Source organism: Scatophagus argus, chromosome 9 (genome assembly GCF_020382885.2).
Source record: "Scatophagus argus isolate fScaArg1 chromosome 9, fScaArg1.pri, whole genome shotgun sequence".
NCBI lineage: Eukaryota > Metazoa > Chordata > Actinopteri > Scatophagidae > Scatophagus > Scatophagus argus.
In genome coordinates, this window is record NC_058501.1 from 5,337,185 (window position 1) to 5,364,335 (window position 27,151).

At 40.8% G+C, this 27,151-nt stretch overlaps 1 protein-coding gene across 2 annotated transcripts in view; it reads right to left on the minus strand.

Moving 5' to 3' along the window:
- zfpm2a (zinc finger protein, FOG family member 2a) overlaps positions 1-27,151 on the minus strand; it is a 112,590-nt gene that overhangs the window by 38,509 nt on the left and 46,930 nt on the right. The window contains exons 4-5 of one of the 2 annotated variants that reach the window (XM_046399636.1): positions 20,200-20,324; positions 3,507-3,615 (exon numbers count right to left, since the gene is read on the minus strand). In XM_046399636.1, the coding sequence (XP_046255592.1) occupies positions 3,507-3,615; positions 20,200-20,324 (234 nt within the window). Of the gene's footprint in view, positions 1-3,506; positions 3,619-20,199; positions 20,325-27,151 lie in introns of both variants that reach the window. The other variant, XM_046399635.1, reaches the window with a different exon arrangement.

Genomic DNA, 27,151 nt, shown 5'->3' on the forward strand with positions numbered 1-27,151 from the left:
TTCTCTGTCAAATCTAGAAATCTATCCTGCTGTCCATCTGTGTTGTTTATCAAAATTCAATTCAAAATTCTCCACTGTTTTTCTATCTCTCTCTTGGTCCCTGTGCCCCCCTCCCTCCAGTCTCCAGTGTTACTGTAACATATAATTACTCTGCAGACTTGCAGCCTGTTTCTATAACTTCAGTGGTTCAAAGAAACTGTCGGAGTGTAGGGGAGGGCATTGTGGGAGTTCCAGGTGGATTCCTCGATAATGAGTTAGAGCAGTAGAAGACTTGAGAGTTTTAGTAATGGCTGGCTGCTAAGGCTCTTCCTGGGAGTTTAATGTAAAACAAACAGGGCCATGCTGACAGCCTGGGGAAAACAGATATTATAGTTTTCCACTTTCACTTCGGGGCTCTTCCTGCTCCTCACTTTAGGAACTCAGAGAAAAATTCATATTCATGAAATGGCTCTGTGAATCTAAAATTGAGACATTTAAATGCCTCAAAAGTTTTTCATAGTCTTTGACTTAGAATTTCTTTAAGTGGACAAAATGCTTATGTTTTTCTCTTCAGCTAGATGAGTTGATAAGAAAATAGAATACTAAGGAATAGTAGGAAGAAGAACAGTTTTGCCATCAGCAGGAACTGTAGGAGCCCAAAAATAGGACAATATATATATATATATTTGACACTATAGGGTGAGCTAGTCTTGGTGCTGATGACCAGGGGGCCCCCGTAGGGGACCTGACTACAGCAACCTGCAGCTTGTTACACATTCTAGTGCATGTATTATACATAACACACCGCTGAAATACAACTCTCAGTGGAATCATTTTGCTTTTCCTTCTCCACATATTTCTGCGACTTCCTGCATGGCAAGTTTTGGGGACAGAGGATGAGCATTTGTACAAAATGTAATGCAGAAATCATAGGACAGAACAGCCAACACTAAGCTACAGCCACTCAAACCAATCACCAGTCCTTACTTAGAGATACTCCCCCATAGATTCACACTGGCAAGCATCCAAAGTGAACTGCTACTATCTTTGCAGGCAGCCTTAAAGAAAGCCGAGGCCACTGAAACGTGAGCCAAAACATATTTTGCAAGCATACTGTGTATTGAGATATTCACTGTTTTCCATAAGTAACGCATCTCAAGGAGCACTGAAGCAGCCTACAGAGGAGAAATAACACAGGGGTGAAGATATAAACAATCTGGGCCTCAGCTCGAGGTGGGAGGAAAGTTCCTGTTGGAGCCGTTTCCCTTTAGTCGATCCTCTATAGTGTCGACACGATAAACACTATTCCAGTGCTGCTTCAAAACTGAGGCGAAGAGGCCAAACTCAAAATTGAATTTGACAAAGATTTGATATTTTCAGCATGCTGACATTCAATTTCAATGTCACCTCCAGAGGGTGCCCACACATGCAGATTGGAATATTTAAAAGAGGGCAATGAAGAAGAATGAGCGGTATAAATCGAGTCACAGTCTAGACGCAAGGGCCCAACGGTTGAACGGCATCAAACACTTCACCACTTTCTGAACTTACTCCCAGTCCACACTAAAGAAAAGTCGCCAGGAGCAAAATGTGGAGCAATTTTGGATAGAGAGCCGAGAAAAATGGACACCCAACCAATTTATCCAAAGCTTTGTGGCAAAGTTGCTACAAAGCTGTTTGAGTCGAGTATGGAATTACAGAGGCTGAATTTTTGGTACCTTGTAGTATCTGAGTAGTATCAAATTTTTGAAAGTGAAAAGTCTGGTGTAGAAAAATCCAAATTTTTTGTGACATTATTTAATGAAATTAACTTAGAAAAATTAAGAGAATTAAATCATATCTGATGTATTTTCTCTCTCTTTTTTTTTTTTACAGCTTAGTGATGTCTCAGACAGAGCAGCTATGAGTTGACAAGAGATATTTAACTTCTTCTCCAAGATTTAAATTAATTCTTTGTATTCAACGTTCTCTCTATTATCATTCATCATCAGTTGGCAAGCGTGTGAAGATTTTCGTGGAGGATTTACTGTAATGAACTTACAGAGCACAACACGGAACAACTCTCACAAGGGGACGTCTGGAGATGTTATTGTGTTTAATTTAATAAGGTCAAACTGGAAGTGACAAACAAAGGGAACAGTCAGTGATACACAGCTGAGGTGATGATGTGACTGTATGTGATGCTATCTCGAGGACACATGTATGAAGAGTGGCAGAGGAAATTCTCCAGACTTGAGAAAAAAAAAAAAAAAAAGTGAGAAATCCTGTTATTGCCCCTTTTTTTGTTTCGTACAGTCAGTCTCTGAGCAAAAAGATTAGAAGATTTTAAAGAAGTGCATAATCTTCTTTAACAGCTTATCAAAACTTTAATGATTTGGTGATAAAGAGCACAAAGTTAAGTAGCCGGTTAAGAGGATAACTCCCCAGTGCAGTCTAGTGATTAGTAGATGAGAATTGGGAGACTGAAAATCCGGGTTGCAAATCCCACTCCTGCCACTTATTCACTTTGAGGGAGAAGAAGCTCCATTTCAGCTTTGGGGGTATTGTCACGGGGTAATCATTTTTGAAAAGTGATAAATGAAGCCCCTTTCCTTCACCCTTTGGAAGCCAAAACACATCTTTATTTACGTATTTATTTTTCAGTGTCTCTCTGGTTAACACCCGTCAAGACCCAATTATAGCTGCAGAAGCCTTGTGCTTTCATGAGAAGTGAAGCTACAGACTGTGGTGTCAGGGTTGTATACAGTTAAAGCATGTTCTTATACAATCTGCAACAAACCAGGCTCTCTACAGATCCACACTGGGCTGTTTTAATGAGGGTTTGCTGGACACAATGCAGCAGATTGAGGAGTTTATCTTGACGACAGCACATCATTTTTGTTTTTGTGCTTTTAGGGTCAAGGCTGAATAAACAACATGGATTTTCCGACGGATGTGTTGTGTTTCTTTCCACATATTTACATAAATCCATTTCTAATGGGGCTTGTATGAATATGTCTGATTTATTAAAGATATGCAGCTAAAGCTTTGCTGAATTAGCGAGAGAACAAATGAAGCAAAATGGCAAACCCATCTCCACTTGTGCTTTGCTCGCTATCTGCACTGAGATAGGGATTCACTTCGAATAAAAGGAAAAAAAAAAGAGGGGGGGGCATTAATTACCTTGTGAAATCTAAAGACCATTAACTTTGTGTGTCAAGTGATGTTTCTCAGTTTCTAATCAGAGTTTTAGTGATATAAATGACTCTTTGGAGTAAAACAGATATGGTGTTGGAGAAATGTGTGCATGTATGTCTTTTTTGTGTGTCCTTGTAGCTACACACATGCAATTATTTGTGTGTGCCTGTGACTTTGAGAAGCAAGCATGAAAGAGAGGAGAAAAAGTAAAAGAAAGACCGAGAGACAGACAGAGAGAAAGACAGGCAGGAGTGGAGTGGATGGAGGATTGTTAGTGTCTTTGCGGCGGTGCTGTGGCGTGGTGTGTTGCGCTGCGGAGAGATAACAGGACGCCGGCGCTGCTTGCTTACCTTTGCTGTACACCACACAGTTGTTTTTGTTGTCTTCTGCTCCCTGCCAAGTCACATCCAGCAGCCACCTGGGGCCGGCGCTCAGCACCACCGGGACCGTGCTCTTCGTCTTCTGGACGGGGACAGATAACAAACACTAATCATTTGCTTATTTTGGTGATTAAAGAAACATTAATAACCACTGAGTTACGCTCTTCTGCTGCTCTGAATGGCCATAAACAGACAATTTCAGAAAGTATACAGCATGGAACTCAAGTCCACCCCAATTCTTTATTTTATTTTATTATTATTATTTATTTATTTTTTTTGCATTGCTGAGAAGGGTTTCAGAATCAGGGCAGGTTGCGTGTGTGTTTGTGTGTTGGCCTGTAGACAAAGGCTGTACAGTGGTTTGAGTGGTGAGAAATGGGTGTGAGAGCCTGTATTGTATCAAAAAGGAGGAATAATCATCCAGTATTGAGCCCAGTGATTCAGTATCAGATCTCTATCAGATCAGATTAAGAACATCTTAAGTGTCTGGGAATTATGAAAAGAAGAAAGAAAGAGAGAGAGAGAGAGAGAGAGAGAGAGAGAGAGAGAAAAAGAGAGCCTGGTGACTTTCAGAGAGAAGGAAGCGAGTGTTCAGCAGTGAACTTTGGGCACATTGTGCCTCGCTATCGCCAGGATCTCAATATTTCCTGAAACAAGCAGGGAAGAATTTAAAGAATCAGTATCCATTTCAAAGGGCGATTGAGGTTAGAGTTTTTATAATATGCCGGAAAAATTATTCTGAATGTGTAAGGTCATTTTTCTTCTTGGTCAGAGGTCAAACATGGAGTTTTATTTTGTAGAAAGAAAAAATAAGATAGAGTACAATGTCCACTATAATAGATTCACATGGTGCAGTGTCACCAGATTTGCTTCCTCTATTTATCCCAACATGATTTTCTATTCTTGTTTTATTCTGATGTTCTTTTTCTTTTGTTTCTTTCAGAATGGTGTGTTGGTGGTGTTGAGCGTGCGTTGGGGGTGGTAGCAACATCTCAGGCAACCGGGTACAGTAGCCTATTACTCAAAGGCAAAATGTCAGTATTTCAAGGCCATTACTTTTGAACCTCGGGGCCCTCCTTCATTAGGATGGTACAGAAATAGTTTAGCTAAGAGAAAATGGGTTGGGGTGCAATCCCGACACTTCATTTCTTTTTCCATTTGAGACAGGCAACGACAGGACACTGTCCATCTGTCTAATGTAACAGAAAAATACTACTTCTCTCTCGCGTTTTTCACTTACTTCTCCCCTGCAAAAGGCAACAACCTTCAAGGATAAATGCAAATGTCACTTGAGCATGTTAAAGGTCTGAATTGGCACAGATATGCACAAGAGATGAGCACTGTGCTCCGGCAGTGTGCCTGCATGCCACCCCTCCTCCTCCTCCTTTTTCTCCTCCTCCTCCTCCTCCACCCTCCCTCTTCCTCTTTCGATGAACTCTATCTAGTCTGAAGCTGGAGGACAAACAGAATTTTATGGGGGGGGGGCATTATTTATAAATAGAAAATACATCTCAAAGAAAGAGAACACAACAATCTGTTCAGATTTTGTCTGCAAATTAAGAAAACAAAATAATGACAGATTTCTAAATAGTGTCTGTGTATATATGTATATATATATATGTATATATATATATATATATATATATATATATATAGCTCTGCACACTGGCAAACTACACTGGCAAACTGATCAAACACTGACAGTAAATTGTGTCTGTTGATATTCTTATTCCTTCTCCTGGCATCTTGTTACCCCGTCCTGGCAGCAGATGAGACAGAGAGGACCTCTGTAATTTCAGTCATCCTCGATTTCACATTTCAAATTAGCCTCACAATAAAGTCTTCTATCTGGCTAACCTGAAAATCTCACACCCCTGTCAAAGGAGCAGAGCAGACCGGCCGATTGTTGCTAGGACGACTATCTGAAATGGGAATCAGATTAACCCTTCCTTAGATCTCCAGACTGGAGCCATCTCTTATTCAGCAGCGTGAGGCCTCTCTGCCGTCCCTCTGAGCCTCTGGGAATTCATGATATTCCAGCTGCTCTTAATGCAGCCAACAGGGACAAAATACCATATTAACGAGACATCCTCCCACTGTTAAAAACCATGAGAAATGTGTCAGAAAGCACTGCAGCAATCACAATTGTTCCTTTAGTAATTGCTGCATTGGAAACTTTTAAAATTCTGACTATGGGTGTTATGTATTATTTTGATTTAATTGTAATTATTGCTAACTTCTTTGCTCTATTTTTGTTGAAAAACAGAGCAGCAACAAGCCATGACGGTTTCTCAGTGCAGATTTACATAATGCATCTATCATGACAATAGTGGCCTATGTGCTTTGTAAGTATGCTGCATGTACCAGCCGTCACGAAGACAAAGAAATGTAGAAGAGCAAGTACACACAACATATTTGGGATTAAGACACAGTGGCGTCACTGCAGGGAGGATCGGCTGCAAATGCAAATGAAAACATTTGTACTACAGGATCAGTTGGCCTAAGTGGTTAAGGCCAGAAGAGATGCAGATTGACAGGCAGAAAATTCTGATTTCCCTGCACCGAGGGAGCATATGATGAACTGGATTTATAGAAACAAACTCCTCTTCTACCTAATGACCTCACTACGATGGGATGTCATGTATGGAAGCTCTTTCCAGACAAAATACTGAGGAAAGTTAATATGCTGACCCCTATTGGATAGTTAAATATATCAATATACACATGACATGCATATACTGGATACAATCTAATCTTCAGTAATCCCCTATTTTCATAATATAAAAATATAAGATATAAGATACAAGATATATCTAAGATATAAAAATGCAAAATAAATAAATTGAATATAATATTCTTATTTTTGGTATCATGTTCTTACTGTTATTTTAGATATTCAAATAAAGAGATATAATAAAAACTGTAAATATTTGTTTCATTTATAGAGATACAGAGCTGAATGTCAGTTTACAGACTATCATCCCTGTCAGAGCCTGTAAAAGCCCCTCTGGCCTTCCTGTCTATGTACTGTGTTATGGTTTATCCACCCTCTGCCTTCACTCCAGTGGTTTCAATACTCTCCCGGTATTTTTATTTATTTTTTTTTCTTCTCTGAGCTCTGTTACCGTTCGTCGTGTAAGAGATACAGTGACCAAAACAGTGTAGTCAGCGAGGAAGTGATTACAAACTGATGCTCCAAATTCGCTATAAAATGAAAATCAATATTTCCACAAGTTGCTGCAACATAAAAGATAACCTTCATTGATTTTTCTAGACTTAGGCCTCTGTGATAAAATCTAATATAAATTTTCAGCCACACGGATTTGGATCAGAGCGGAGCAGGGGCTGAACGATAAGTTCCGTGCACATCTCTCAGAGTTGGATTTTTTCCCCTCCCCTTTCCCTCTTCCAAGGCAGGGCTGTACTATTTATAATTGGTCCTGTGTGAGCAAAAGCTTCTATCAGGAATCTGTTCTAATTTTTATTACTGAGAAGCTAAAGCCTGTTCCAGATAATTTGGAAATTTCAGGGGAATTGTGATAGAGCTGATGGCACAGCCGGACTGACTCCAGAAAGGAGCTAACCTGTAATAGCCTCTGTGGCTGCGCTGATTAAATGTTGCCATAGATGAAAGACCTGCCATCACCGCAATAAATTAACCAATCACACAAATCCCAAGTCGCTACTAATCCCTCCTTGATACCATGATCCTCTGATCAGCTGAAGGAGGTGAAGAAGAAAGTGGCTTGTGACACTCAGCCTTCTTCTAACTCCCTGCTTCCCTGTGTAAACAACAAGCTAATGATATCGCCGCTGACCATTTCACCACCACTGGCTACTCTTAACCTGCTTCATGGTCAGGGCAGGTGAAATCGATACAAACCTTGGTGGGAATGATTATTTTCCTCAACATATTTTTTTTTCCCCTGCACCAAGGTCACTGACTGGCACTGTATCCGTCTTGATCCCACAGCTGCAGGATTTAGACAACTGAGAGATCAAAACCACTGCGTCTGAATATCTCAAGACATTCACTGGCTTTATACATCCTGCTTTCAACACCCACTCGGTATGAAGTAGTGCCATTTTGAAACAAAAACACCAGTGGAAATACTGCCGTCAAATAATGATATTAACATCTTTCGACTACTGCAACCCCCCCCCCCCCAATAAAAATTTTTTTTTTCCACTTGAATTTCTGATAAATACGTTTGATTTCCTCTCCAATGCATTACATTTGACCCTGTTTTAGCATCTTATCAGCATGTCCCAAATAATTTTATGGTTTCATGTTCCTTTCAGGTGATACTAGCAGTATAAATATAACAAAAAACAAGCTTATGTATGGGTTATGTCAAGTTTATATGTTCTCTGTTTCTAACATGGGAGTGAGGATAAAGGATTTGTACCTGTTTTACCAGTCAGTTTACAGCAGACAGCACACTCACACCTTGATAACGTCCTTTGCAATTAGTTGTTCACTGCGATGAAACAAATTGCATGTGGTCAACTGGAAATTTCATTAAGGGAGATTTTCCTCTAGCCCTCGTTATCGCTCTGCGTATTAATATTTTCTTAGCCTCAAGGATGGATGGGTTGCAAGGGTCTTTTTTGTTGAATAAAATGGTCAGAGTCAACCTCACAGTCTGTGTCCTCCCGCTACTATCCATGCTTGGAATAGTGGAGTATATGCTAACTTAAGTGCTGCATATTTTTCACTGCAAGCCGAAATAAGATTCTCGGGCAACATCATACATAAAGTGGGAAATGCCTTCATTTCTCAAGTCTGCTTTTGTGTCATTTTCTCCTCTTCTAAATGGCCATGGTTACATCTGCTGAAATGAACAGATACGTACATACTGCTTTCATTCCTTTTTTCTCCCCACTCTCTCCCTCTCTCTAAGGCTATAGCATCTGCTATTGGGAGACTAAATAACAGAAATATGCAGGAATTGCACACTAATTCCCTTTAGAGATAGATCTTGGCTGGTGCCCTGTCATAAATCAGAGAATTTCGATATGAAATGAGGCAAGCTGCTCTAATCATTTCTGCATTTCAAATTGGATCACTGGCTCAATCGCTTGGCTTTTAAACTGCTTGCCTAAGAGCAAATGTGAGGTGGGAGATAATTCAGCTGAAATCTCTGCCTGCTCTGTGCGGCAGTTAGTTTACTGCTTGAGTGCAAGAGAATGCTTTTTTCTTCCCTTAGCCCATCTTTCTCTTTTCAACTTTGTTAAATTGACTTTTCATTTTAAAATCGATTAAATTGAGAGACTCACTGCTGTTCCCAGAATCTTTAAAGGGACACCCATCACTGTGCGCATGTGCCTTTATTTGGCTGCCGCTATCATGGCGGCACTATGAGGAATAAATATTTTCTCATTTAAATCACCTTTTATCCTGCTGACTGGACTGTAAGCATCAAAGTTCATGTGCTGCATTAGCTATTACTTATTTCGCTCCATTGAAATGCTCAGTGGTCGTATTTATACTGACTATGGGTGGCATTTTATGATTACTGTATGTTCAGTTGGTGTTTAAGATATAACGTTGTAGTAATAAGGCAGTTTAGTGATTGGCTGCTCTGTGTGTTGTTCTGGAAGCAATACTTAATTTTAAACAACACAAATTGTTTTGGTTTTTATTTCGCTATGTTATTTTGTAAATTTTTAAACTGAATCCGCTGCCTACTAAATCAGGGAGGAGAAGAGAGAAGAATAAGGATTCAGAAGGAGGGGGTGCTCTCTCCATACTCCATTCTTCAAGTCCTTCAGGCACACTGAGGTGCTCCAACTCTAAAGCCAAACAGTTTAGTGTAAGCTGTACCTGCCCTGAAGACAAGCAACCCCTTTCTCCACCCCTGCCCCCTTTCCTTTCCTATTAATTCTTTTGCTATTCCTTTCCTCTCCTTCTCAGTTCTCTCCTTTCCTTTCTTCCTTCCTTTCCTCTAATATGTGTACATCATCCACACCACCAAACTTCTACACGAATCATCTTCATTTCTTTTCACCTTCAGCATCATACAACAATGCCCCCAACTTTCTTTGTAATGGAGAACGCTTAATTCAACTTCAGTAAATGCGTGTGTACCGCCATAACTATGTATAATGCACATGTCCTGAGAACTATTTGAAGTTGTAAACAAGAGAAAGCTGAATTTGTAATGTATGTGCTCCAGGACTTAATCATGTCTTGGAGGTAGACTGCACATATACACACACAGACACACATGTACTTCTTGTGTTTGGCTTTGGTCAGGGGACAGAACAGTTCTGTAGCTCCACTACTCGCTTTTTGAATTGCTCGAAATTTCCCATTTGAATTCAATTGGGAAGGACTTGTTTGATCTTTTGCATGTAAGTTAGGGTTGACTCCCCAAGCAGCAAGAAGCTGTGTGAGGGAACATAATAGGGAACCCTGAGCCAGTAATGTTCACCTCTATGGATATTACCATGGCCCCTGGGGGTCAAGGTGGCAGGTGGCATATTCTCTGGACAGATCCACTTTTTCTCTGTCGGGAATAAACATGCGGATAGGGGAATTTCTTCAAAGAGGAACTCAAGAGTCAATCAGTCAATGGGGTCACAACAAATCCCTGCTCTCATAACCACACTTGGCAGACTAGGATCAGTCAGAGGCAGTAAATAAAGACAAACAATAAAATAGCAGGCATGATGCTTGAATAAAGCCCCTGACTTTAGATAAACCTCTGTGCCCCCCTTTAGGTATTGGATTTTAATATTCTTTTGAACTCCTCTCTCTTCTCTGGTGGAGTTAAAAATTTCATGATGCATTAGAACAGCATGTACAGTATATAATTTTATATTTCAGGAGACTCTCTCAGCCAATCTTCTGATTCAGGGCTCCATTCATATCTAAACATACAGAATAATAATTACATTATATTAAAAAACACTTTTTTTATTTGTTAAAAAAGAACAAAGAGGAGAAACACATAAAATAGACCACAAATGGAACTTTGTTCTAATGCTGAACAAACTGATTTGCATAACACCTGATCATCTACATACTGCTGCAGTGTTCAGTAGTTTGATCTTTGGGTGCACTTCAGAGAAATGGGGTCTTAATAAATCCACCGTCAAAGACCAACAATATTTACACCAAGTTAAGTAAATAAGATAAAGATGGTGAACTTGCCCCTCACTAAATGCATTAGACGTGAACTCTCTTATCAGAGTCTCAGCACACGGACTGTTAAAAGATGGGTTTCCTGGGCTGGAAATGGTCTTTGTTACCCAATTAGTTTGCTGACGACCCCGTGGTATAATATTCCTGCTTTGACAGCCTCATACACATCCATCTAATGAGGCGCTGCTGGACCACCATGGAGCAAATGGACACTGTCCAGACCTTCATCTTCTTCAGCACCTATCAGCTTTCTTATCTTCAATGCTAACCTTTTTTTGTTTTTGTTTTTCGTCTGAACACTTGAATTGTTCTGCTTGGTTGTTCATCCGTCCAGAGTCACTCTGACAGGGCTTTGTCTTTTGTAGGCCCCGAGCCAACTAGGCTGAGGATCAGAGGGCTAAGGCCAGGACAGGGGACAGCAAGGACTTATCAAGGTCCACCAGCAGGGGTTTGCCTCCCTGTAGGGTGGCGGTCCGTCTTTCTCTGAATTAGGTGAAGCAAGCAAAGCCTCTGAGCTTCTCCACTTCCCTTGCCAATGTGACCAACAGGGAAAATGGGAAGGAAAATGACTGAATTTCTAAGAGTGACAATACTCTTCTGCTCTTCTCTGTAAATAATGCATGATTTTGGAGATGCTTTAGAGTCTCATTTCTTCATTTTCTAACTATGGGCAAAACATAAAGAACTCAAACATTAAATCTTAAATCTTTGTTGAAAAGATATGATGAAGGCAGCAGCTTTATATTCTTACAATCACAGCTAATAGAGGGATCCAACAGCCATCTACGATTAGCACAAACCCTGCTCTGAGCTCACTTTGTGCTGGAATACCAAGAGAGCTATCAGGGGCTAGCAAATGGAAACAATCAAGGATTATCTCCACCACTTTTCAAGAAAGTTGTTTCAACATATCAAGAGTGCTGCCATGACAGTGACAGATGGCAAAGCAGCTGGCACCACTCAACTTTGTTTCACATTTCTTTCTTTCTGCCTCTTCTTCTTCTTCTGCCTCTTGCGCCTGTGCTGCAATAGAGGTCTGTTGTGTATTGAAGAGTTGGATAATCATTCATTTGGGAAGACATATTGCACACTGTAAAACAAGGCGATATGTGTGAGGCCAGGGAGTTCTGAGTCTGTCAGACTAACATTCTGCAAAATTTGAAACCACACAGCTAAAGAAGCATCTCCTCAAATCTTCTACAGCCACAGAAGCAGCCGTTCAAATTCATAAAACTATTAATTTAAGTGTGTAAGTGATAGTATGTGACTTGTTTTTAAGTGTTATGCTATCCCAAACGGAACAGTTGTTCATGAATGTTAATGTTCATATTGAGCTGTTTGTGCGTGTTTATGATGTACAGAAAACATAAGCATGCAGATACTACATCTCTCCAGTGTGACAGTTTACTCTCCAGACTGTGTCGCTCCTTGATGGGCCACTGACAGGAAACAGCCAGAGAGTTGTAAGGGGAACAGGGACACCCAGCGCACTCTCAAGCCCTGCGGGTGTGAAGAGTGGCCCCCCAGGCCTTGCACCCTCACTGGGGCTTTCAGACACCACTGGTCCTGCTCTGCTACTGCTGAGCGATGGCTGAGTAGAATGGCCACACTATACAGAAAAACTGGCAGACAATAAATAAATTACATAATAAAAGCATTTTTAGCGCTTGTAAATTATTTCTATGAATAATATGTTAGAATGTTTTCAACATGCAGTAGCTGCATGTTCACATCAATAAATCTGCGTGCAAACAGACCTGCGTTGCTTTGCAGCATTAACGCATTATTTTCCAACAAAAAACAGGAAAATGGTGGTGGTGGTGGAGGAACTATTCAGATCCTTCACAAAGTATAAGTGCCAATAAAACAATGTAAAAATACTCCTTAACAAATAAAAATCCTACGAATTTTAAATTATCATATACTTCAAAGTATCAAAGTAAAAAGCCTACTAGTTCTGCAATAAACTGTCCTTCTGAGTGTTACATCGCTTTATATCACATGCAGCTGGTCGAAGTGGAGCTACTTTTAAATATTTTATATATCAATGGGTAGTTTAATGTATATCATTACATTACATTTTATCATATGCTTGCATCATGTTTTGTTTTCATTCAATAATCAATAATTACAGCTGTCTGAGAACATCCTTCCTTCTGAGGAAGAATTATGAAGTAGCATTAAGTTGTCTTTGCTGTTATTTGATGAAAGCAAAAGTGGTAGATGATTGAGGGATTGTTTTAGTCAGAAAAGCAAAAAAACTCACTGTCACTGTTTAATACATTTATCTGTTTTGAGGAGATAAAAAGAAAAGCTTTGATCTTCATGATATTAGCAACAGTGTTTACGTTTGAGTTTAAGTCACATTTGCTCTAATCATAACAAGAAAAGGATATATTCAAAAATACAAATGCTACCTATACTACTCAAAAATATTTTTTTGAAAAATCAACAATCTGATATTTGTAGTAAAATGCCTAAAACAGATGCGCTGACTGTATACTTTCTATACCATGTTTAAAGTCACTGTATCCTTGGCATGTTTGAAGAAACCATGCAGCCATTACAGTGAGCACAAAGCAAATCAGTGAGTCCTGCTCTGCTTATCAGGGGACCTGCCATATCAGTTTGGGTAGTTGTGTTGTGATGTAAGGACAACAAAATGTCAGGTTCACTTGTAGATCAAGTCAACCATGCATTATCTCTCAAACAGTGGAGCTTGGCTGTGGCCATAATAGCTCCAACTAGCTGACTGACTGAGTGCTTTGCAGCTAATACATGAAGCTGTGGGTGGCAATGAGTTCCAGCCACACTAAGAGAAAGTCTGAGAGTGCAGGCTTGGGGAATACATGTAAATGGCAATAAAACAAAACAATGGTTATGGGTTTCTTTTGCCACGGCCTGCAGCCCATTCTCCCTCTGACTCACAAATAGACATCAATGTGATGTTGATCTGGGCTAAAAAGCCCAGATTTAAAGGGCTACTTCAATGGAAACTGCTTGGCTGCTTTCCCCTTTTAATGTACGAACATAAAAACAATTGATAATGCCATCGATAAATATATGGATGACATTGAACAAGGGAAAGCAGGCCAGATAATTACCATTTTAGCCATCTGAAGGGACCCCAGCCCTGATATTGGTTTAAACCCAAGAAATAATTGATGCATGCAATCACAAATTGGTTCTCCGCCTAAAATTTGGGCCCATTATTTCATTAGATGAAGCCACATTCTTTGTGCCAAAATTATTTGTGTGTCCAACACAGAAATTCAAATCCTGTTAGTCCTGATAATGTCTGGGGTTTTCAAACCATATCCAAGACAGTGTGGCTTACAGATAGAAAGCACAGGCCACCTTTAAATGCAAATATAAAATATAAATCAAAATGTTTGGACTTGATTATTATTATTATTTTTTAAATCTTTAATAGTTTGTTTGTTTATGTGCTTGTGCATGCGTATTCCAGGCTGTGTTTATGTATGTGTGTCATTTAGCAGCTATGCTACCAAAAGGGCCTATCCTGGGGTGCCTTCTTGCATATGTAATTGGATGTTACTGTAAATAATTGCCTGGGCATGTGCCAGTGTGATGATGGTGATGATTTGTGTGTGTGTTGGCTCATGTGTGACTGTATGTGTGTAGAACATGTGTGTATCATTCTGTATGTCTGTGTGAGTCTGTACGTATGTGTATGTGTGTGTGTGTGTGTGTGTGTGTGTGCGAGCGCATCTGCCCCATCCATACTCCACTCTCAAGTCCCACTGATTCTCCTTTCCAGCCATGTTGAATCCTCTTTTCCTTATCAGGCGAGCCCAGGCCTGCATCAGGCTCTCCTTGCTATGACAGAGGCTACAACAATAGGCCTGCGATACCGCTGCTTAGCGCTGCGTTTCGGAGGGGAAACCTGCCACGGGCGCAGATTAACTACAACACACACACACACACAAAATAGATTGCAGCCTCCAAAACAAAACATTTTTCAGAATGCCTCCTCTTGATTAATGAAGCAATGACAAGAAGAAAAATATAATTTCTGAAACAGAAAAATCCGCCACCACTTGTTAAAGTTTAGGGGTAGCTAACAATAAACATATTGGAGGGAGAGGGTGGGCAAAAGGGGTGAGATAAATGGCTTGAGTGATGGGCTGAATAATTTCTAGAGCATTTTTTGGTTGCACAGGCCCATATTCCTACCCTTGTACTAAATTACACAATAATCACACTCCATCAGTTGACAGCCTCTGCCTCTCTCTCTGTCCCAGGTGAAAATTAGGACAGTATCTTGACATTTTTGCTCTTCTGTAGTCTTCAAGGTAAAGCTCTCTGTTCACGGCTAAAAGCAGCACACTGTCTGCACATACACGCTCACACATGCCCTCCCACACATACACAGACACTACAGGATGACCCAAAACACACACGTAAGTGTAAATACACAGACACACACTGGCATTTAAAAGCTATGTTCTTATGCACATTTTGGTAGAAATTCTTTACCCTCTTTCCGTGGGAAAAAATCAGAAGAATTAATAAATTGTTCTTTATACTTCACCAAAAACACAAAATTGTCCTCATAACATCAGATAGCCTACTTGTATGATATAACACATTGTTTTATTGGTATAACTACTTGTTATTCAAGGGTAATATTGTACCATTGTATTAACACTAAATTGGTTAGTATATTCAGTTAGCCTATAGCGCATGTTGACTTTTACAACATAACCCTTTAACCTTTCCAGTCTTTGACTTTGTATAAGGATCCTTGTTGTTGATTCTTGATTACAGCAGTAGATTTGTTTTATGACAATCCCATGCTTACATCAACTTTAGCTAATATACAACATGTATATTAAGAGAGAAGATGAGATTTAGATCTTAATCTGGAATTCATGGAAGCCATATGCATTACATTATCCATGTAATTTGCACTAAAAAGCCCTCAAAACACATGAAGACCAGAATTCTATTGAATCTTGACTCATTACAGTGCACCTTGACTAAGCCCCAGTAATTAGCATTGGTAAGGCATTGTACAAGAGGCGGCAACACCCTCATCAACACACATTTACAACAGAGCTCTAAATCTGCTCCTCATTAATAGCTTGCCTCCCAATCAATTATTAACACCTACAATGGAAGCCAGGCTCACCGGGGCCAGGCCTCTTACTCCAGGCAAACCGTGGGCCACCCTCTCCTCCCGGTTCTGTCCAGCATCGGTAATTACCGCTTTTAAAGACACCTGCTACTCAATAGCTTCGACCCAGACTGTTAATTTAGCCCTTCAATTGCAGACATTTATGTCTGAGTGTCACTATTAATTTGCGTTAATTTGGAGAGCGTGTGGAAGCCGGGCGGAGGCGATGTCGGCAGAAGGCAGAATGTGCTCGTCGCTCACCTGCGCCGGGGCTGCGGCTGTAATTGGAGTCTAATGGTCTGATTGATCAGTGAGAGAAGTGAGGGATGAGACGGTGCTCTGGCAGCTCCATCAGTCAGACAGAGAGGAGAGAGCTGAGGAGGAGGAAGAGGAACAGAGCAGAGACAGCGGGCTGACAACAGCAGCACGACACAAACTCCTGGGTGTTTTATTATTTCAATTTTTTTTTCTCTGTTATATTTTTTATCTTGCGGTTACTTCATTGAACCCCTCCCTCTTCTGCCTTCCTCACTTTTGTTTCACTTGCTACAAAATGCTTTGACATGAGCCAGACTCTGGTCTTTTAATCGAATTGACACCCTTCTGTTTCTCTGATTTAGTCAAGGTTCTACACCTCAGCTGCGTCTTGTTCTCCTATCTTGTTTAAAAAATATTCCATGTGTAAACTAGTTCTGTATTTAGTTTGTATTTGGCCTAAGAATGATAAAGATTGTATAAAAATACCACAATGTGGCCAGGCATATGAGCTGTCCAGTCCAGCGCTATGTGCTTGTGTTAACAGGTCTGCAACAGCAATAGCTATAACTCCAGTACCTCATGCCAAGCGGAGCCCCTGGGGTCTACAGACCTGCCACGGCCGACCCATCAGCTGTGAAATCTGCTTTCCTCTTTGATAAACGGTCGAGATGTGACCCTATCTCTGTCCTGCAGATGCCCAGATTTCCTGTCATGCTTTTTCCCCTCTGTTTTTTCCTGCCTCTCTAACCCACTCTCTCTCTTTTCATTCTTCTTTTTCAAGCTTTATTCCTCTCTTTCCAGGCCCGCCTTGACAACTGCATGTAACGCTCCACTTGCCGTTCTTTCTCAGCATCATCCATCACTGTGGTCAGCTATTGAGGCCTGTCGTCCACCAGCAGCCAGCCCACATCAGCTCCCACATCACAGCGCATATAGCCAGGCCAGCTCCAGCTTTTGCTCCCATTTGCTACCTCTAGGGACCAGTAACCCTCTCCTCCTCCTCCTCACATTCTTACCCACCCCTCCATCAGAATCCTCAATACTACTCCCCAGACATCAGCCAGACCTTACATACTCTCCTCCTAAAAGGCTGAAGTACTGTTCCTGTCCGGTTTAATGCAAAACCTGCTAAAATTAACTGTATTTTCATTATTTACTGTAAGCCACTTTAAGGAGTCATTACACTTTAGTCCCTCTCTGGGCGTGATGCCAAAGATTGAGAAACAGAGCTATACACTGCATGTGCCGGTTCGACAAAAATAGCTTGACCTCTAAAAAGTCATATCTTAAATGATGTGTCTGGATGAAAGGATAATATATGTTTGATTTCAGGGGGGGCATATCAATATCTCACTAGCGGATCATGTGTTTCAAGCATGAGAGAGGTGTCACTCCTGCCATATGCCTGGTTGCCTTCGGGTAATTCACTCACCTCCATGGTTTCAAAAAATTTAAGAGGGTAAAAGGAGATTTAATAGTCTGTGGAGGTCACACTTCATAAGAATGACTGAGAATGCCTCCTAGCTCAGGTAGAGACCTATGAAGCAATGAGCCTTTATTTCTACCTCAAACACTTTCTACCGCCTTCTGACCCTGCTCTACAGCACTGGCCGCCCTGACATGCATCAAAACTAGCCAGGCTTTTTTTTTTATTATTATTTTTATTTTCTTTCTCTTCTCACACTCACATTTTTTATTTCAACTTTTCCCTTTCCAGGTGAGGCACCAGGGTTTGTTCCTGTCCTCATGTGTCAGTGTTTGAAGATTTGCACAACTCCCCAGCCTCCCACTGAAACAACTGTGATAAATGTAGCACCGTATTAGGGATGTTGCCAACGGCTGGATGTTTAACTAGGCAACAGCTCAATAACTAGAGGTTTGATTAAAAAAAAAGAAGAAAGAAAGAAAACGATGCTACCATAAATGAGATGATTCCCTAGTGATGCGCAAAAATAAGACTGTCTGGCTTATTCTACATCTAAAAAAGAAAGTAAAAAGTTACACTGAATCCTGAAAGGAGGCTCAATAAAACAAAACATGCCAGTTGGGTTGACCTAGCCTTTAATGAGAGATAGTGAGAAGCTGCTAACAGCCAGTACCCTATTTGAGAGATGAGACTTAGCAGAGGAAGGGAGCAAGAAGCAAAGCATTGAAAGGGCCCCCAGGAGAATAGACACACATGAGATCCTTAAAGGCAATATGCCAAAGCTTTTTCCTCTGATTTTAATTGCGAGGTAGGTTTGGCATATTCTGTAACCCCTCCACAGCCTATTACAGGTGATGACCAGCACCTGCACACTTAAGAAAACCTGAGGAGGATCTGGAAAGAGGCAATGAATTCCTTAGAGGGCAGTTAGTTAAGAACTTTGCCACAAGCAACAAACAGTTTTTGCATGTAGTTCAGCAGGCAGTGTGATGAATTTGTAAAGTTTGAATCCAAGCAACTAACAATTCAAAGATGCTTTTTGTGACGTCACTTAGCGAGTCTGAGGGTCATTTGAGGGACAGTTGAAGGTTGTTTTAGGATGTTTTTCAGGGAAATTCATGCAGTGATAGTGGAAGAAATATATGGAGTGTCTTACTTTGCAAGGAAACTTGAGGTGTTGCTCTGTCAAATCACTTTTCCGCCCAAGGATAACTGGCTTTACCCTGAGAGAAGCCATATTTCATGGCTATAATACGGCCTGAGTTATTTAAAGCCACTGATGACTTCAAAACCACGAGGGGAGCTTAGAAAACAGTCAAAACTGCTCCAAAAATGATTTAATAAAGTTATGCATTTAAGGAATCTGGGAAAACCGGGGGGAGGGCCAAAAATCCTCATGGACTTCTCCTTATGTTTCTTAACAGGATGAATGTGAGCTTGGTTACAATTTTAATAAGAGTTTCTTAATTAATCCAAATGCAGAATGGAATATCAAACCCGTGGAGGACTTGTCACTCCGCAAGAGCAGCAGGTCAACACGAGCCTCTGCTGGGACCTTTGAAACAAGAGATATAAAGCTGCTGTGTGCAGGGTAACATCAAAAATAAAAGACTGTGATTTCATTCACTTGAAGCCTGGACTTAGCTCAAAACCCACCAATTAAAGTGTTTTGTCATGAAATATGCAGATTACATGTTGAAAATGGATGCACTTCAAAGGCTTTTGTTGGGGGCCAGTTGAATCTCGGAAGAGTCACCTCAGTAGGTTTGAATGTCATGTGAAATGACATTAATATGGTCTTTAGATGTAGGACTTTCTGGTAATCATGTTTCCACGCTTGGCAAAGTTTGACTGATAAAGTAATTTCACTGATTTTTAATGATCTCTTTTGTCTAAACAGTAAACATTTTTTAATAAGGAATATGTACTGTTACTGCTTATGTTGGTGACAAATGTATTTGGCTAGTGTGTATTGCTTTTAATGTAGCATGACTTACTTTCTTTTTCATCATAATGTGGACACCATCAATGGACAGTTTATCCACTTAACTTCCTGCTATTTGGCTTAAATTTACTAGTTCAGTCTTTTAAGAACTTTGAAAAGATTCCAACAATGCTTACTTTTCTAGAAGCACTAAAACTGTCATACATGCTTTCATTTTGTCTCATCTTGATTGTTGTAGTGGTCTTTTCACTTTCTTTTACTCAGATTTGTAAAGAAAATGACACATACATAATTGATGAAGAGTATCAGTGACAGGTGTACCGCACCTTCATCACTGCATGGTTAATGTGAAAAGATAAATAAATAAACATAATACGGGTCACACTGAAGTGCTTGCATAGATGACCATTCTACAGCCATTTTTTTCACGAGACCAGGCTGGTCGAGTTCATAGGAACTTAATCTGCGATCCTCTAGCACTGGTCTCACCCCAGAGTCAAAGCTAAAGACTATCTGGTGATCAGCCATTTTCTGTTAAGGCCCCACAACTTTGAAACAATGTCACCGATAAAGGCAATTACATCAGCACCCTCTTATTTCAATCATTTTATTCTAACCACTGTGTTTTGAGCCTGTTGTCTTTTATTTTTTTGTATTTCATTTCACAACTTTGGTTGTTTAATATTAGAGAGTGGTACCCAAATATTCAAAATTATATAGTAATTGACCAAAACAAAGACATACCAGTGCTGCGTTCTCAGTGCTCATCTCGATCTTCCCCTCAAAGGGTCCCCATGTTGTCCCCACGGGGAGCTGCTGCCGGCTGTGGATTCGACGCTCACCATCTTTGAGGAATGCATCCAGCTCTCCTAAAAACACACCAGAACCCAAAGCAGTCAGTCATAGTGCTCTATATAGCACGCAGGTTCCACATCAAATCACAGTGACATTCATTCATTGTCCTTTCCCCTCAAACCTACATGTGCGATCACACTATTGCCTCAAAGCCTTGCAGTAAGCAGTGAAGGTTAAAGCCAAGCAGTTTCAAAATGGATAAGCAAATTGAGCAAGCATCCATCTGATGGTGTTCCTCAGACACATGGCGCGCTAACCTTACTTGAGAGGTGTCTTGTGTTGAGATAATCTCTGTGAGACAGTGCAGACTCTGCTGGCTGGCGAGAGCAGCTAGTGGCAGGCCTATTTCTGTTGTTCCAGGAAGGCTGGGCCCTTGTTAGGGCTGTGCAGAGCTCCAGTTAATTAACAGTGGAACCGGATAGCACTGTTAGAACTACCGGTACTCACCTCCCTGATACCCCCCGCTATCTTATCTCTTAGATTCAGTGTACTTTTTCAGGATGGTGATTAATCAAATAGTTATGATAAACCCCATGGCAGGCTGTGACATAGTTTACTGAAGAGGATGTTTCCCTGTGTGTGTGTGTGTGTATGCTTCTGTGCATGTGTGTCTCAAAGGGAAAGTATGCAGCTCTCAACTCTACATTTCCAAGTGGTTGCCCTGACAGTCCTAAGAAGTCTTGTTAAAGGAAGTGTGATGATTCAGACATCTGTAACTACAGGTATTATCTGATTCTGTAAACCTTCTGGACACAAGAAGTTCCACAAACTCAAACAAAGGACTTTTTTTTTTATTTTTTTTTTTTTATCAGGACCAAGTCATGTTTTAGGCTTTCTTTATATGGACTGTTTGATCATTGGACTGATCTTTGGGAGGTCAGAGATCCAGGTTGGCTACAGAACATCATCATCATTCAACTCCAGACACTCCAACTTAGCAGGGATCAAACCAACCTGCCTTCTATATAAAACCTTGTCAGGCAAATAATAATAATGACGTATAATTAATCAAGCAAACTCTACACGAGTTGTTAACATTGTGTCTTTTAACCTATTTGTTCACACATTTGGCTAATAAGTATTCAGGGCATTAAGTTCATGCTGAATGGGCCGAAGTGATCACTGAACTTTCTGATGCGTATGTGGTATAATGACCTATTCAACCCTGCTCTACTCTGTAAATATCAGCTGTGTATCTGCAACATGCTATTGTGTCCATCTGTTGTGCTGGTATGAAAATGTGTGCTTATGTGCTCCTGTGCATGCATAAACATGACTGAAACACCAGGCTATTACCCACTACAAATGACATGTTGCTGATCATATACTCATCAGCGATGGTCACCCGTAACAATAAAATGCTAAATGTCACCCACAATAAAAATTCACTCGTTTTGTCAAAATCTTTGTTCAAGGTAGATACAAAATCTCTTCAACAAAACATGGTCTACACATTAAGATATATTTTAGAGAAAATATATCCACAGTTCTGAAATGGAATAACAAAGAGACAGTCTGGACAGTGTTATCTCATTCTTTCTTTCACTCTGCCTCCCCTCCTGTGTTCCTGCTGCTGCACGCTGTCTTCCCGGTGCTGCAGTGGAAGGTGGGTAAGCTCATTACAGAGAAATAATTAAACATTGGTGCACAGCTGGTCGTCATCACTGGAAGCAACAGCCACCGCTTGATGCATTCTGTTTGTCCTCAGATAAGACCCACGGCCTTTAACCGCTTGGATGCAAGTTCCTGTTTAGCCCTGCTTGACAAACAGTTCAAGCCATCTCCAGCCAGCGATTCTGATTCCTTTCCTTTACCCTTTCTTTCCTTTTTTTTTTGGGTGGGATGCTTGGAGTTAAAAAAAGGGCAATGGGTGGTGTAGGTGCAAGAAGGAGGGGGTATGATTCAATTTGTGTGGTTTGTGGTCCACCATGTTTAGGTGCCAGTTGTGTGCATCTCACACCAAATGTTGCCTGAGGACCTTGGCTCACAGATGGCTTGTCACATCTGTTGCAGATACTAGTGGAAGATCTCCACAAAAACACCCATGGATGAATAATGAGGTCCCTTCATGCACTGCCTGTATGTTCTCTATGAGCATTTACAGATTTTGTCACATTGCAAAAATATACTGACTGATTACAGAGTTCTGTTATCAAGTGGCCTACTGGAATTTTTTGTGTGTAATTATGGTTGCAAAAAATCTTGATGTCATAGTGATAATTTCTTACAAGTCCCCAAATCCCAACTCTATTACCTCAACACATCACAAATACATTTCATGCAAATACAGAAGTCAGAGTGTTTAACCTGTCAAACTGCAAATAACAAATGGAACCAAGAGAGAACCTAGAAATTTAACAAACCCTGTGCCTGTGTTCTCTCTTCGGTGCTCCTCATCATCCAGTCCTCAAATGCCACACTCTTGGCAAAACAGAACTCATAATGTGACTCAAGAGCTGTACCCCCTCTGCCGAATCCCAACCAACCCCTCTCCGCCACCTTCACCCTCTACACCCACCAACACCTCCTCAACCACCACCTACTCCCTACCCCCCACCCCTCCCTCGATAAGATCATCATCTGTCGCTAGACTCTAGGGTCTGTTCCTGCACTCCACAGATACTTGGCAGACCAATGAATGTCCTTTTGTGTGGAGAGATCCTCCTCAGATAGCACCCAAGATGCTCCATGCTGGCATCTGTTTTTTTTTTTATAATCTGTGTATGTGTGTCCTGTCTTTCTTTGCTGTTATGGTGCACAGGAACAGGCAACCTCATCTCTCCCTTCAATGGAATACAACTGTATACTAATGAGTTTCTCAGTGGCAGGGTGCCAGCCTGGTATGATTTAAAGAATAAATGGGTGTGGACTTTTTGACAGTCCGAAACCCTTAAAGGAGTGAACTACCACTTTCTACTTTTAAATAAGATAATCAGATATTTAAACATTTTTCATTGATCCCTTAATATGGAATTTTGCCTTTTCATTTCCCATTAAAATCATCTTATTCCACATTGCATGACAGATTCGCAACAGCTCTGCAAGAGTTTGCACCAGGTCTTCACTGAAGCTATATAATGTTTATTGATTGATTTATTCAAAACCCAGGTTTTGTGTGGCTGCACCATAAAATCAAATTCCATATTTCCATATATCATATATCATTATTCCATATATCAAATTCCATATAGACAAAAGTTTACATAATTTCACAGAAATGTCTCCTAACGTTTGGACATGCCTGGTATTTCTGGAAATGTTGGGAACTTCACTGGTACTTAGTTCTCCTCCACAACATAACGAAGACTGCAAGAAGACTGAAATGCCATGACAGATTCATATTTCACTGCGAACATTTCTGTTAAAGCAGAAGTCTAAATTTTCTAAATGTAATTTCTGGCCAGGAGTAAGGTCTCTGCTAATGGTTAGACATGACAAATGACATCATCAACCCGCTACTGCAGATTAACATTTGTTAAAGCAATGGATCTGCCTGAGCTATTTTCAACATGAATTTGACTTCTCTAACTAGTTCAAAGAACTAGGTTCAAGGAGAAGAAATTGCCTGAGGCATTAAAAAAACACCCTGATTGCTGACCAAGCTCATGGTTGTCTTCATCTTTTCCCAGTTATCTCCAGCATGTTAACAGTGGGGGTTGATGTTATGGGGAAACAAAGAACGACAAGAGTAGAGACGAGTGGGAAAACATGCTTGAGCTTCACATGGCAGATGATGGCCCTTGATATAAAGCAGTACCTTTGAATCAAAGCAAAAAAAATGACTGCTGTTCAAAGTTCAATAACCTGTTCATGGCAATTCACAGATGTCTTACTGAATCCCAGTCATCTCCACTGACAGGCTGTGTTATAGAGACAGCAAATGGGCTATAAATTAATATACCATGAGAGAGGCATATGGGGTGAAATGGAATGCACTATATCGGTTCAACAAAATGTGCCACATCTTTTAAAGGAGATATGTGATATGAAATTTTACAGCTGAAGGAGAAATGTCGCAGAGCTTTGATAAGAGAGCGATGAACTTTCTCTCCCCACCCACCCGAACTGCTATTATCAGGTCCCAGTGAGCAAAATGCATCATTTATAACCCACAGCCTACAATATTATCTCTCAGAAAGGCACTTGTTTTAAAACAGTAGAGGACCCCCCACCACCAGCAGCGCCACCTCGTCTCCTCCTCACCCACCTCTACCCCACCCCAACCTGCCCTAACCCGACTAGATGTGGCTGCTTCTGGCCCTAAACAGCGGGGAGAAAGTTAACTGTTTGCTGGAGAACAAGTTTCCAGGCAACCACATGAGTTTGACCATATGAGGAGGAGAAGGAGGAGGAGGAGGAGGAGGAAGAGGAGGAGTTATTTGATAGGGGGATTCACCCCTTCAGGTCAGGTTTGTTTTCAGGCTGTGGAGAGCTTGGTGGGAAAGAGTTAAACAAGCCAAAGGGATTAGAGCATTTTAGCTGTGACTCTCCACACAGGCTGAGCAGGGGGGTTGAGGGTGGGGGCTGGTGGGTTGTGGTTGTACATGTCCCTTGGATCGAGGACTTCCAGAAGGACTCAAGAATGCCTACAATGTATTGATTTCAGAGACAAAGCTAGGAATACAAGTTTTTCAGTCAGTTGTGTTTGATGAAAATGTTAAAATTTAGGATTTTTACAATATCTGTGCAAAGCAACAAAGAAAGCATAAAAAATGGGAAAATGTGTTATTTGTTTTCTGGAGAGTGGAAAGTTAGGTAACACCAGCAACATGTTATCATATTTAATTTGTACAAAATAAATCTTGAAAAAAGAGCAACCTTAACTTTTATTTATTTGGTTATGTGTAGCTATAAATGTGCTGGTAGATTTTTGTTACCTTTGGACACAGTTATATGCTTTCCTGTTTCCAGCCTTTGTGCTAAGCTAAGCTAACCTGATGCTGGCTGTGGGCTTGTATTTAATGGGCGGATAAGAGAGTGGTTTCAATCTTCTCATCTAGCTCTCCGCCAGAAAGCCAACACGATCCCTTTAATGAGAAAGCAAACTTTACTTGCAGGTCTATGACAGGACTATGTCAAGTCAGATGTGCCACAGCTCACCCACCCAGAACACTACTTTACTTTCTGAGGTGGCACTGAACATTAGCAGTGGACATAAATTGTGGGGTTTGAAACCTATGGATGTAACTCCTAAGGTTGCTGGACTCAGATCCAAGTATCCACTTAGGATCTTGCCATGCCAATGACCTTCTTTGAATTTATACCGCAGTAATTAAAGTAATAAGGAAATAAGCAAGTTTAGAATAGGACAGGTACCCACACACACACATACACACACACACACACACACTCCCCTACTCACTCACTCTCACATAAGAACCAGCTCTTGCAGTACATTACCAACATGGAGACTGTTGTTTGGTGTCATTGAACAATTGAAATATACCAGTTGTCAAGTACTCCATTTCATCAGGAGCCTGGAAAAGTCAGCAGCAGGCTCGCTGACAACAATCTCTGAGGCATCCATCTTTAGAGAAGCACTGCAATTTCTATTGATAGCATGTAAAGGGAGACAGCAAAACTTAAAGAATGACTATCCTCACACAGAGATATCGCTGTATCGTCGACAACATCTAGAGGACACACGCCACTCCAGCTGCAATCTGATTATTTTAAATGTTTTCCTTAAAATTTCCGAACCATCAAAAGGACATTCCTCTACCTGAGTGTGTCAGGATGAATGAGTAACTGATAGTATGTGCACTGGGAAATCATGTATTTGAGACTGATGGATAAAGGCTAAGACTTTAGCTCGCAAATAGCAGTTGCTATTTTGTCTTATTCTGTTCAGTATTGTCATAAATAACATGTTTTAAACATGGCATGACAAATACCTATATTCGGAAGGAAGTATAGGTGGTTTGAAAAATCCAAACAAACAACTTTTGAGCACGAAACACAAGTAAACATTGCTACCTCCAAGTCTTGATATTCTGCAGTTAATTCTAGACTATTTTTAAAGTACTCCTGAATCTCCTCCCAAGTCAATTACCAGGCTGCAACTTCCCCTGGGTAACGGGGAATTCTGTTTTTTCCTGGGTGACCTAGTTGTCTTTTGTGAGTAGGTTTTAGCCGGAGCAGTTTGACAGTCAACAGATAAGATGGATTAAGCTTTTTTTTCATCCAGTTTTGATGTGAACAGCGTAAAAGCGGGTTAAATCATTGAGTTTCAGGAGTATTTTTAAATGCCTGGAGATAGTGCGATAAAGGAGCTAAACCTAAGACTTGGGCCGGGAAGGTCAAGGTCGTGGCTTTGGAGAGCAGCTACCCAGCGACGGGGGCCAGCTCTCGTCTCTCTCAGAGCGAGCTGAGCGCCACAGCCGAGTCCACCTCTCATCACTCCCAGAAAAGATACACGAAAGGAGTGAAACAAAATCCAGTGAGAGCTCGACGGGCGGCATCAAAGAGCAGCGCACCCTCGCCTTGTGTGGGTGCCTGTGTGTGTGTGTATGGGGGGTGGGTGGATTTAGTTCCTACTTGCATTGGCGTGCATGCATGAATGAGATGGGAGTGTGTATTTGTGTGCCAGCCTGTGTGTCTGTGCGTAAAATATCATTCCTCCATGAGCAACTAGCTCCATAATTATGTTTTGATTATTTGCGAGTACTAAAATAAAACAGCAATTAATCTGTTGATGTAAGACAGGAAATAGAAGTATGACGTACATATTAAACAACCCAGTTTACAAAGCGATGCAACATTAAAACAAAATCACATTTTGAGAATATAATTTGCACACCCCCCTCACCACCTCCACCACCTCCCCTTCCCACCTCCCCCA